Source organism: Cyanistes caeruleus, chromosome 1 (assembly GCF_971803275.1).
Source record: "Cyanistes caeruleus chromosome 1, bCyaCae1.hap1.1, whole genome shotgun sequence".
Lineage (NCBI taxonomy): Eukaryota > Metazoa > Chordata > Aves > Passeriformes > Paridae > Cyanistes > Cyanistes caeruleus.
In genome coordinates, this window is record NC_141701.1 from 98,924,168 (window position 1) to 98,937,884 (window position 13,717).

The following is a 13,717-nucleotide window of genomic DNA, read 5'->3' on the forward strand; positions in this document are numbered from 1 at the left end:
GTTTGTGGCTCTTCGTGAGGGTGCAATTACTGCCTAAAAATAAAAACTTAAAATCTGAAGTACAGGTCAGCAGAAAAGGGTGAATTGCTTAATCATCTGTGTGATAACCTGATACCTAGGGAAACTGTATACAATCCAAAGGAGTGAATTGTGTGCCACATCTTAGTCATGGTCTGGAAGGAACTGTCTAACAAACTAAATATGGAAGGTCTAAGCTTAAATTCGTACCTTTCAGTATCCATTATTCTAATATAATTTATGAGATTGATTTTTCTTTGCTGAGGTAACAGGAATATCTCCTCTGATAACTATAGGACAATACCAATGTAAAATGAAATCAGCATAAAATCTCAGTTTTGTCCCCTGAAAGTATTGTAACATTTAGGTGTGTTTGTGAAATTTTGTGTAACAATCTGATTACTAAGGTTTTACAATGTGGTAATTTATGCATGCTTCATCCTGACATGTCCAAACTCTGATCCAATAGGGAAATGTAAATGGTGACATTAAGAGCCAAAATGTGGTGGTTTATGGCAGAATGAAGATTGTTTGGAGGGAACGTTATATTTTTTTCATTGTTAGTTGAATATTTTTCTTTCAGATATTAAATTTTGTTCAGAAAGGTTGCTCTTGGTAAAATTGCTGAGACTTAAGGATTCATTTAGTGAAGAGCTGAGTTACTTTAATCAGAGATGATGGACTTTCACATACCATACCTGATAATTTGAATATTATTAGCTGGCCTATTTAATTTCCTTAAAAAGTTTTTTTTCCTCTTGATTATGATCTAAATGTAACTATATTTTGCTCAGATTGTTTAGTTTATTAGTTTAAAAATTTAACACTTTTTTCTCACAGGCAGTATTTTTACTTTAATGATTTAATTCTCAAAGCTGTACCTTTAATGTGAGTTGTCTCTGTGTGAATAAGAATGTAAGAAAAAAAGTCTACTTTTGATTTCTTATTATTATGGTTACTGAGAGATAAATACAAGTAATTTAATGTCACATTGTGGAAATAGCTAAAGATTTAATATGAACTGTTGCATTAATGTTAATGCATTTGAAATATTTTCTTAAATCTCAGGAGTACTTATATATTCTTTTGATTACTGAAAATCTATTGATTTCAGTTATTGTTACTGAATTTGATCCAGCTTATTTTTCAAAGCATTGAGTGCTAAGGAGAGGTGGTCCAGCATCTCCCTGGTTTTGATACAAATGTGAGATATATTGAATTCATTTATGAAGACCATGAGGAAGTTGTTCACATCCAGGTCATCTGCTGAGATTAGTCCTATGCTTTGGTTTGAGCATTGGCTTTGAGTGAGCTTTGGTGCAGAGTTTGAGATGTCAGGCACAAGCACACACAGAAGGGTACAAGTTTAGTGCACTCCATCCTGTGATGCTGTTCTGTGCCATTTCCCTCTTAGCTGCAGGTTCCTCACAAGCATCAGAGCAGGTGGGACGAGGGCAGCTGGGACAGGCAATTCACCAAGTGAGGGTGCTGGGAGGCATGTGCAGGTCCACCTTGTCAGAACTGCTGTGCCCCTGCAGCAGCCCAGGAGTCCCAGAGCAGTTTTGTGTTTTGACCCACGCCTTCCTGAACAGTGGATCTAGAGCTGGGGAGATCAGGTAAATCATGCTTATGTGAGAATCCATATTGGAGTCTCTTTGCCCCATGAGCTCTAAAGCTGGGGATTGGAGCATTCTCACCTTCACAGGGCACTGGGAGACACTAAGAACTGAGTCACCTCAGCTGTTGTGTAGCTGAAAATGTGTAAGAAACAAAATGGAAGCAAACTATGGAAAGCCTTTTATAGCGAGTATATTTACAGTTGTAATTTTGTATGAAGCTTGGTGGCCTTGAGATGTGGAATTTCTTTTTTTCTTCTGATGTTTCTCTTGCTGTTTTCTCTTTTCTAAACCAGATTCTGTGCTGTATGGCTTTTTACTTGGTTTGTGTAATTTTTTTTTTCTCTTTTTGATAAGGAGAGAAAAAGGTTGCCTTTGTTTTATTTAGCTTTATTTAAAATAATATTTTATTTTAAGAAGGCTATTTTACAGTGTTTACAGTGCACTTCAATTTTTTATTGTGTCATGCCCTTCCAGTCCCTTGGTGGGATGAGAGGTGAACGTATGTATTATATAATTTATAATTAATTTATGATGAACCACATATGATGAATACTGCTTATTAAATATTAAAGCCTCGTCTACAGTCGTGGCAGTATTATGGCAGTGGCACTCCTGTCTCTTCATATGGTACTATTGAGCAAACTCATTGACTTAGGCTGTGTTGTCAGCACTCAGTTATAAGTGCCCTGCGTAGGCAAACAGTGTTAGGGAGAATTGGGTCTCTTTTCAGAGTAGTAGCCCTGCTACTGCCTTCCCCCTGCCCCTTGTGCACCGGCACTTGGGGCTGTAACAAGAGTAGAATCACTGCAAAACGCAGTTGCAAACAGAGAAGGTACTGCTTGGTACCTTCAACTCCATAGGGATTGTTTTAAGTCCTGGTTCCTTGCTGACAGACCCCTCTCTGAAAGAGCACTGAGTGGAGTTGGAGAATAACCTAACAGGAGGCCTGGATCTGAACAAGTGGAAAATCTAGGCTGGATTTTGACAGTCCATTTTTATTAGTGAGGACTGGAATTTGGACAAGGGAATAATTTATCTGCAGAGGTCATTCCAGCATCTGGAACTAATCAACTTCCCAAATAAGCCCAGTAAAACAGAGCGAGAAACAGTGTAGGGGAACACTGTGTGTGCTGCCAGTTTAGGGCAGTTGGTCTTAATGAAGGCATTTTTCCAAATTCCTGGCAATGAATCTCTGAAGCAAAAATAGTAGAGAAATCAGAAATAGACAGAGCTCCCTGACTCCTCTGAAATCAGAGGAATCCCCCCCAGCCAGAAATATATTATTATAAGGCAGAAAAGAAAAAGAAGCCTTCTAGCAATGTTTTGTGTTCTGGCTTGCCTTCTTCAGAGTGTTGACCTATGTGTGTCAGTGTACAGCAAGAAAGAAATGCTGTCACTGTGTGATGCAACAAACCTTAACCCTGAAATTCTTGCTTCACTGTATTTAGTGCCAGCCCAGCAGGCAGATTTTCCTGTACATTTTCTTGACTCTTGAATGTCTGTTAGAGCAGGTAGACTTGAAGGGGCAGGAGAGATCTGAGAATTTCAGTCAGAGAATACAGGATTGATAATTTCATATAAGATGCCATGTAAGACCACATGAAAGTGGGTTCTGTTTTCCTGAGATGACTGCATCCTATGGGAACTAAATTAGAGGCAGCAGACAGAGCATTTAAGTCCTGAAATTAAAAAAAAAAAAAAAAAATCATCTGTGGTGAGTAATTCTGTGACAGGAATGTAATCCTAAGTGATTCCACTTAGTACAATGAAAAAGAAAAGCAGTATAATTAATTTTGGCTTGATGGTCTGATATAACTAACTTGTCTTACATAAATATTGTTTGATCAAATATTGAAAAATTTTTACAGTACAGGTAATGGAAATCAGTAGTTCTTTGGATGGGCACTATGGAAAAAAGAATACTAAAACACAGGCATATTACTTCAGAACTTCTTACATATTTTCTGAGACCTCAAGATATAAAAATTGCAATAAAATCTAATTCTAATGGCTTTGTTTTTTTTCTTTTCCCAAAGGTTTCATAGGATGATTTAATGATATGACAGATTATCAGGAGCTTGTTTTAATATTGATTACATCACACACAAAGACAAAATTCACAGCCCTTAAAATTACATAAACAAAATTGACTTATAAGATTTGATCTTAATGAGGAGTGATATCTTCATTAGTATTGAACCTTTGATCCAATATCACTTTATACATACAGCCGTGAAGATTAAATAAAAAAGACCACAACAGTATGTGGAAATTATCAAAGGAAAAATTACGTTTAGTAACATAGTGCTTTATTCTGCATAGGAGGAAATCATACTGGGAAAACCCTGTATTTGGTCTTAGGGATGGCATCAACACTAGGATTGTTATGCATTTGAAAGAAACAGCTTTCACTGAATCTTGTATATCTAGATACGTTTTTCTCTTTTCATTTAACTTCAATGAGTAAATTTCAGATAAAAAATGTAGTGACTGCGTCTCTTTTTGCATGTTACTAGTCAATTGTTGGAATCCTCACTGATTATAGTAGGTCAGCTTATTCTCATTATTAAATGACAATGGTCATTAAAATGGCAAACATATTTCTGTAGAATTCACTTTATAAAATGTCAGCAAATTTGTTTGTTTTTATTAGTTCCAAATCAGATATTTCAATAGACCATTTGTAAGTATTCCCAGAGCAATGTCCATTTCTGAATTTTTGAGACCACACAAAGATATTACAAATTAATCAGATTTTCAGATTTCTGCGTAATAACTCTGCACATTTATTGTTTAATCCAATTCTAAAATGCTGTTATGATTGACAACTTGCTGTAGAGATGGAAGTCAATTGAATAATATGTAGCAGTCAATTTTATTTGAACCTTAATGTGGTGAAGGAGGTTTTTTTTCACATTTCCATTATTTATAAGTTGTTCCCCTTGGAGAATATATAAAAGAATTTGTTTTAAATGAGCTGATAATACCCTCTTTAAAATTTATGACAGAATCATATCCTTTTTCCTTACAGCACCAGGGTTTGCCAAGAAACTGTTTCTGAATTATCTTGCAATTCACAGGACAAACATTAGAAAAGAGCATCTTGTTAAGTTTTACTTAGAATGGAATTTCAAACACTCATCAGAAAAAAAATATCAAAACAGGAGATATCATGCCAGCCAGGAAACCTGGTGCCATTTCCAGGATTTTCTTTATAAGACACCACAGTACTCTTGCAGCTACATTTGATACTTGCTGTCATTCTTACAACCTCAAAAATCAATGTGGGCCTGATCATGCCATCAGCACTAAAAAACTGGGAATGAGTTGAGCCCTTCACCCAGAGGAAATGGAGGATTGGGATGTAGTTTTGAAAACATCTTGGTACTTTCTTACAACTGATAGGATGCTCTTATTTTCTTCATCCCTTTCAAATCTCTATTGCAGACTTCAGCAAAATCTAGTAGGGCTGGACTGTGTTCTATGCTTAGCAAGTCATTAGTGCCCAGCATATAGTTTGATTGTTGGGTATTGATTATCTCAATAAATGCTGGAAATCCTTGGTTTTGCAGAATTTTGCTCATCCTCCACACTCAATTTAAAAAACAATCTGTCATATGGAAGCATACCAGTTTTCAGTTTTCACAGTGCCTTTTTATTGTGCATAGTAGAGCCTTTGCTGCCTCAGTAACTGACAAAAGAAAATATTTTATTAAGATAGAAAGTAGATGTGACTTGATTGTTTTTCAGATAATTTCTGCTTTCAGAAATTGCATTGGCTGATGCTCACCTAAGCGTAAAAAAATTCAGTTCCCACACACACGGAGTGCTCATGTACTGTATGTAAATTGATGTATAATGCAACCCACATTAGCTGGGTTGATGATAGCTTCAGTTTCACTGCTGTCAGATTTCTGTAACTCTTTGAATGAGTTGGCTGGTCTGAATGAACGTTAGCATAATTTATGCAGCTGATAAGCGATTTGAGTGCTTGAGTTATTGATAAAGCACTTTAACATATCATTTTCAGCTTCATGTTATGTGACATCAGAGTAGAAGGTAATGTGGCAGTCCCCAGGCTTGATATTAAAGTCAATCTGTTCTCTGGATTTCAGAGGCCAGAGGAAACACAGTGCTGCCTGATACAAGCCCAGCAGACCAGCACCAACCCAGTCAGTCCCATCCTGCATTCCCTGTTGGGCCTCAGGTCAGTATCTTTCCTTTTAACTAATCAAGATGTGCAATTTGATGAAAAATAAATAACTGTGATTGATCATCTTTGATCTGTGTAATGTAGAAAATTAGATTCTCTTTGGCTGAATTCAGTGTTACAAAAAGGGAGCATGTATGTATCGTGTACATTTTAAAAGTCAAGTTTGGCAAGATTAGATTTGCATGCTTTTCTAAAATAAAACCTAAGAAGTTTTACATATTCAGGAAGTTAAAATATTTTAATTTCTTATGTAAATTACTTCTGAAGTTAATATAATAATTTAATATTAAAAAGCTTGTGCAATTTTAATGCAGAATTATTGTCTCTGACAGTTACATCTGTCACACAGAGCTCCTGAATTAGTAAAGGTATTTCATTATCTTTTATGCCAGATATTTATTTTCTTTTGAGCAGAGTGTAGACACAGTAATAGGGCACTTCATAGGATTTTAAAATATATCCCATCTCACTTGACAATTTTATCCAAGGTCAGCTATACTCAAAGAAAATACTCAATATTCTTCTACTTCCCAGGACAGTCTTAGTCCACAAAGCTTCTGATAGTTTTCACTGAAGTATTTTCTGCTGTTATCAATCCATATACAGCCAAGAATTTTTGGGAAATGTTGGCATTTAGGTACTTGCAGACTAAGTTGAGTTAGGTCTTTTTTTCATTTTTTGTGTATATGTAATGAATTTTCCACTCTAGATTCAGCTGGGATTGCTACTATGCTGTTTGACTTACAGAGGCTTACAGTTTCAGACTGTCATGTTTATCAAACTTTTGGGTGTTGGTGAAAATGTATGCTTTAAGATACTGGAAGCAGTGCATGTCTGTAATGGAACATGAAAACATCTCAAGCCAGAAGGGTTGTAAGTGTGTAATGCTGAACTGTACACAGTAAAATAGGTTTGTGTCTGTGGTTTCTTGCAGCCACTACTGACAGCCCAACAGTTAGCCTCAGCAGTAGCAGGGGTGATGCCAGGAGGCACTCCAGCCCTGAATCAGCCAATCCTTATTCCTTTCAACATGGCTGGGCAGCTGGGGGGCCAACAAGGACTCGTCCTAACTCTACCTACAGCAAATCTCACCAACATCCAAGGACTGGTAGCAGCAGCTGCAGCAGGAGGCATCATGACTTTGCCATTGCAAAATCTACAAGGTAAGTCATGTTCATAATTTTTCTAACAGGGTTTTTCACCTGTTTTATGCCTTTTAATTGCTTTCTTTTAAACGGAGAGGTCTCTTTTTCAAATTAAATGTTGCTCTCCATAGATATTGAAAAGTAATGCCTGTATTGTTTTTGAATGCTTGAGTGATACTTAAGAGCTATTTACCATCTTATAAAAACATATTGGAGGTTGGCTCTTACATTCTATGGGTCAGTAATATAAACCACTTGAATGTCTAGTTAGGTTTTTCTGTCATCACTGATCAATATTCTCTACTCACAGATCACTTTAAAATTTCAAACCATAGAATAATAGAATCATAGAATATCAAGGATTTGGAATGGACTTTAAAGATCATCTAGTCCCAACCCCATCTGCTATGGGCAGAGACCCTACCCCTAGACCAGGTTACTCAATTACCTGCCAAGGTTGGGACATCCCCAACCTCCCTGGAAACCTGTTCAGTGTCTCACCACACTCACAGTATATAATTTCTTCCCGATATCTAACCTAAATGTTCCCTCTTTCAATTTGTACCTATTATTCCTTGTCCTATCACTATAGCTTCTGATGAGAGTCCCTCTCCAGCTTTCCTGTAGAATCCCTTCAGATACTGGAAGTTTGCCATCAGGTCTCCATGCGATCTCCTCTCCAGAAAGCCCCCACTTTCTCAGCCTGTGTTTTAGGGAAGGTGCTCCAGTCCTCTTACAAACTTCATGGCCCTCCTCTGGACTTGCTCCAACAGTTTCATGTCCTTCTCATGTTGGGGACACTAGAACTCCACACAGCACTCTGGGTGGGATCTCACATGAGCAGAGTGTTGGGGCAGAATCACCTCCCTTGACCCTCTGGCCACATTCCATGCAGCCCAGGATTTGATTTGCTTTCTGGGCTGTGAGCACACACAGCTGGCTCATGTGGCGTTTTTCATCACCTGTCACCTCCAAGTCTTTCTTAGCAGAGCTACTCTCAATCACGTCTCTGCCCAACCCATTGGTGTGTCTGGGATTGCAGTGACTGAGGTGTAGGACGTTGTGCTTTGCCTTGTTGAACTTCATGAGTTTTCCTTCAGCCCACATCTCAAGTCTGTCAAGGTTCCTCTGGATGCCACTATCCCTTCTCTCCTAACAATTTGGCTAACATACAACTTGTTTCATCGCTGCTGATTAAAGCAGCTGTATAAATAGAGAAAACTAAAAATACAGTACTGCATGAAAATAACATTTTTTAAAAAAAATTTACAATAAAATCAGAGTTTTCTTATCTGTCATTCATGCCCCAGATACATGTTTTCCTTCTTGCTGTGGGAGGTCTGCTTTATCAATAAGGTTCTGCCATCCCCTTTCAAGTTGTTGAGAGTTGCATGACACCAAAGTAACTAGCAAAAAATTAATCTCTGTATGTATCCTCTCTGAGGGATGTCTGAGCTGTATCATGTTTGCAAGGGTTCTACCCTGAGGATCTGCTACATTTTCCTTGTGGTCTAAAATCAGACTGAGAGCAAGATCCCTTTTATTCCCTGTTCAATCAATGTGCCTAACGCTGTTAAGAACAGTACTCGATCCAAGTACATATTATATGAAATGTATTTATTTACATGTTATTACATATAAAGTATTATTACAGATGTATTTATTTACTATTCCTAACTATGTTGATGCTTCTCAGAATGCAGTTGCTGCTGAACAGAACAAAATATAGCAGGACAAGTGTTAGCCAATATCTTACAACAGAAGAGCATTGTTTTAATGGAAGAGGACATTAAAGGAAGTTATCACTTCCAGTGTGAAAAGTGATAAAGGTGTGAGCAGGAAGTGTAAAAAAAAACCTTTAACTCTTTAGATTTATTTATTTATTTATTTATTGTTATCTCTTTCCAATGTAAATGGTATGAAATATTTTCCTCCAACAAAATGGTAATTTTAAAAAAATTGATCCTCTGCACTGTGCCCTAAATATCTTTTAGTCATCAAACAGTGGTGGCTTCTGATTACCGGATGCATTGTTTGAAGCACCAGATCCTACAGGTTGTCAAATAGAGAAAACAAAAAGACAGCTTTTGTGTTGAACAAACTCCTTTACAAAGTGCATGCACAGTACTCTCACCTGTTGGAGCAACTACTTGCCTTTACCTTGTGCATGTTTTAAAGTTTAATGTCAACAGACGTCTCTTATCATAGTTGTAAATGGTTTTCACTTTAATGTTTAAAATAATGTCTCTCTCATACCATTAAGCTGCACCAAAGAACCTGTCATTCATAAATGATAGATGAAAAGGACACACTAATGCACAAATTTTGCTTGTTTAAAATTTGAGAGTGCATGTAAAGTAGGAACGGGAGATTAAAAAAATAATGCAAGAACAGGAGTGGGTAAAAGCAGATATAACAAAGTGAAGGGGAAGTAGCTTTTTAGCGTAGGTGGATGATGAAATCTTAATGAAGAAACAGGCATTATAAAAACGTATCCTTCCACTCCGGAGTGCTCCAGGTTAGAGTTGCTGGGTATGTAGTATTATAAATAAACATAAGCTTGTGCAGTTCTTACGTCATTTATTCACCCCGTGTTGCAAAGCTGGAGGGTAGGGATTAAGCCAGGCAACCTTTGCTCTTTAGTTTAGCCATGGATGTCTAATTGCTAGCTAAAAGACGTAACTTTGCTGCCAAATAAATTTTGCAAGCAATGACCTTACGAGATGAAAAGGTTTCCTTTATAATCTTTACTGGTAGATAGGAGCCTGGGATCAAATAGGGACTTGCAGGAGCAGCAGGTTCAGTTCCCTGTCTGTGAACACAATCACACCTTCCATAATGTATCTGAAAGGAACAGATCTCATGAATTTATTTAGTTGTGTTGCTGTTTGTTGTCTTCTCTACCCTTCCTTCCTGATCTTCTAAGCAAGCGCTGCTGCCTGCCCTCAGGTTTTGGAAGTGAAACTGACACACAAGGCAGCAAAGTAACCTGGTCAATTTAGCTCCTACCATCCTGAATCACAGCTGTAAACTGCCATTGCTTGCTCTCTAGCCCACTCTCCAATGTGTGTGTGAATGAAGATAGGAATCAGGTGAGAGTGTGTGGTGTGGAATCATCAGTTCCATTGAACCTGAACGACTTCTGGTCCCTGGTATTTATTTTGTGGCTGGTTAAAAATAATTATACAATGTGCGTCCTCTTCCGTAGGCAACATTTTTATAGGTATGCTCATAAAAGCCCATGCTTGAACACAGTTTGGTAATTCCTGCTCTTTTGGTGAAATCAGACCATAATCATCAGCTTCCATCTCTTAACCTCACTGTAGCATGGTCAGCTTAGATAATGGGATGATATGTTTTCATGCTGTTTTCCAACCTTTCTTAATATTCCCATTGTCACATCTGCTGTCCCTGAATCTTCAGTGAGATCAAGCATAGATGTCCACAGCTCCTGTGAGTTGGGTCTTCTCCTTTCTTTCCTCTCTTCTAAGTGAGCTTCTAAAACTCTTCATTGCAAACTTCCCCAGCTATGTAACCCAAAAGACACCCCGAAATTTTTTTTAATAATGTATGAATTCAGAAAAGTTCTGATCTGACAGAGTACTTGAATACATTCTTACTGAATGTTGATCAAGGGAGTAATTCCACTATCTTTTTTGTGCTCCACATACATGTTTAAATTATTTTCTTCTCAGGAATTTTCAGGTCTGGTTCAGGGTGATGAGACCTCAGAGTGTCTAGATAAAATAATGAAAATTCTTGTGCATGAAAAGAGAAAAGAGCACTCAGTGATAGGAATCACAAAAGAGATTCATTAAGTACATAAAAGGAGAAAACAATAATTTATTTTAAAATGGAGCAATTGATTGCTCACACAGTATAACTTAGTGATATTGCCTATTCTTCACTTGCCAATTACCTATACAGAAAATTTTTTTCCCCCAAATGTGTTTGTGTTAAATTGTTCAGTTGTTATATGGTCCAGATCCACCACTAAGTTGATAGGAATTTCATTGCTGTAAGTAAAAAAGAGGTTTAGACCAAACTTCTTCCAAAACATCTTTTCTTCACACATGATTATTTTCTGTTCGTTGCACCCTGTCATTTGCCATATACACTGCTATACTGTATCTGTTCCCTGAGCAAATACATCAAATGTATGCAAACAGAAGGAATGGAGGTGAATGTTTAAGTTCTTGCTGTGAAACTTAGGGAAATATGTTTTCCCTCGCTTCAAGTAAGCAAATTTCATATGCACAACTAGTTTGCAAATAATACAGTTTTCTGAGATGGAAGAAAGTGGCAGAATAAAACTATCTACCTTAGTGAAAACAGAAATCCCTGAACATAACACCTGTGGAATTTTAACTTTCCACCAACAGTTCTTTGAAGAAAACAGTAAAATCAGCAACAATAACTTTTCAGTGTAACCAGCTAAAAGCACTGCAGATAAAAGTTTAAAAAATATCCATGGAAGATGTTGTCCCAAGAAACTTACACTCCTGTTTTCCCCTCACCCGTTCATAGAAATACAGGTGGAACACCGCCATGCTTTCCTAAACTTTTGCAGGTGTCACAATAACAATGGTGAGTTTGTGAAAAGGGACAAAGTGAGGGAGGTACCCTACAATAGAGTGTGTTTTCTGTCTTCTGCTCTTAGTCCATTGCTTCCTGGCCTCTCTTTATTGACTAAATGCAAAAAGTAGCCTGACAGCTCCCTCTTAATCATCCAAACTGGTGATTGTAAGTACTCATCTTTCTGCCTTTAGGAAACTTTTCTATGGGCTGAATAGTTTCAGTTTTGCATCCCTTTTGCCAGGTCAGATTTCTTTCAGTTTTGGGAGGACTATGCTCTTTTTTGTAAATTTAGTTATCCTTCTCAAGAGACTCTCGAAGAAACTAGTAGTTGCTTAATCTCAGAATATTTAGTAATGCCTGGGAGCTGATATTCATGAAAAGACATTCTTTCCTTAAGCCCATCTGATTTTTATGTCTCGTTGTAATATTTCTGTCTAGCTGACCAAGAAACCTTTTGGGTGGGGGGCTGAGTTTGTTCTGACATGTTTTCTTTATGTTATTTTAACCCTGTGAATTTCCTGTTGAAATAACTAAAAAATGAGAAGGCATTCCAGTCCTGGGGAGTTGTTAACAGCTGTCCTCTCTTTTTAGCCTCTTTTCCATGACAACCAAAGCAGTTTTAACTAGAAAGTTAACGTATTTTAGCTATTCTTTTAGTATAGCATATGTGTTTGAAATTAGAAAATGACAGTGTTTTCTGTCAGCTCACTGCTGGACACTCACTCACCATGGATAACAACCTGGGAGTGTCTCTGAGAAGGGTTGGTCCAAATATATTTTATCACATAGCAATGGCACACCAGTGCTTTAGATATATGTGCCAATATGGAGAGAGAATGACCCTGGAACCTTGAAAGAAATCAACAAGCTGGAGACTGTAGCCTCATGGCACTGAAACTTTGTGTATTTTATTTCCACTACCCATTGTACTGCTCCTTAAGTGGATGTCAATAATTTATTTACAAGTCAAACTTTCTCAGTCTTGAGTCATGAAATAAATGAGAACAAACTATCTCTCTAAATCACTAGTGAAAGGCTTCAGTGCTGAAAGGAAGTCTCACATAGCTGAAAATGTGAAATCATTAAATTACATTATTTAAACAGCAGGAGGTCATATTTTAGCAGCAGCACAATGGAAGGGGAAATGTATTAAACACCTTGAGAGATAGGAGGCAGCCATTAAGATGCACTGATATGGGTTACAGTTGACACAGATAATGTTAAAAAAAAAAAAAGGCAGCTTTTTAATATGGAGATCAGTCAAAAAGAATGTTAGGTGAAGACAACAGTACCAAAAAAGAAAAAACTCTATTGTTTACATTTATTAGATCTTGTTTCCTCTGAACAGAGATTTGTATTATTAATTGTATAACAGATAAAGTAAACATGTTCTGTCTCCATTCCTCCATGTATACACACCTTAAAAATCAGAAATCAGAGAGAGATGAAAAAAAGAGACAGAAAAGAAATAAACTACAAACCTCAATTGCTTACTGATCTAGAGTCCAAATTCCAGTTTCTTAGAACATTTTTCCCTTTTAACTAAAGTGATGCAGTCCCTATTCATTTGTATTCCCCTTCAAGTAACATGAAATAGCTTTCAGAGTCTACAGAAAGGCAGTGTTTCACTTATGTATTTTAATGAGCACCAATGTCAGTAATAATCAAAATGATGTTTCACTTAGAGGAATAGTTTATTCCCAGGTACTTTTGCAGTGTACTAACATAACCAGAACAAGAATGACAAGAAACCAGGAAGAAGTGCTGCACTCATAGCAATTTCTGTGAAGCCCTCAAACCAAATATACTCCCCTATCACTGTATAAAATGCTGCACAAAATGCAGTCACTGTGAAGGGCTCACTTACACAAAGAAGGGGATAGCCAACCCTCAAGACAAACCTCCCCAGTTTAGTACATGGAAAGAAATAAGTGAGATGTGAGCATCCGTAAGCACACTGTGGCATGCACAGAGGGTCTGTGGATTAGCAGCTGCTACAGCAGGTTTCCTCAGGCTATCAGCTGTATCCCATCCAAACTGTTGTAGGATAACTGAACTAATATGCAGAGATCCCTGAAGATGGGATGAGTTGTCTCTGTCGGGTCTCTCAGGAAATATACTTGTTTTAGAAGGCCTAATATTTG

The 13,717-nt window shown here is 37.3% G+C and overlaps 1 protein-coding gene across 3 annotated transcripts in view; it reads left to right on the top strand.

Annotated features, from left to right (window-relative positions):
- Positions 1-13,717, top strand: part of POU6F2 (POU class 6 homeobox 2) — a 311,706-nt gene that overhangs the window by 129,716 nt on the left and 168,273 nt on the right. For all 3 annotated transcript variants that reach the window (XM_086844510.1, XM_023919541.2, XM_023919539.2), the window contains exons 3-4: positions 5,753-5,844; positions 6,785-7,013. In XM_086844510.1, coding sequence (XP_086700636.1) covers positions 5,753-5,844; positions 6,785-7,013 — 321 coding nt within the window. The remainder of the gene's footprint in view (positions 1-5,752; positions 5,845-6,784; positions 7,014-13,717) is intronic.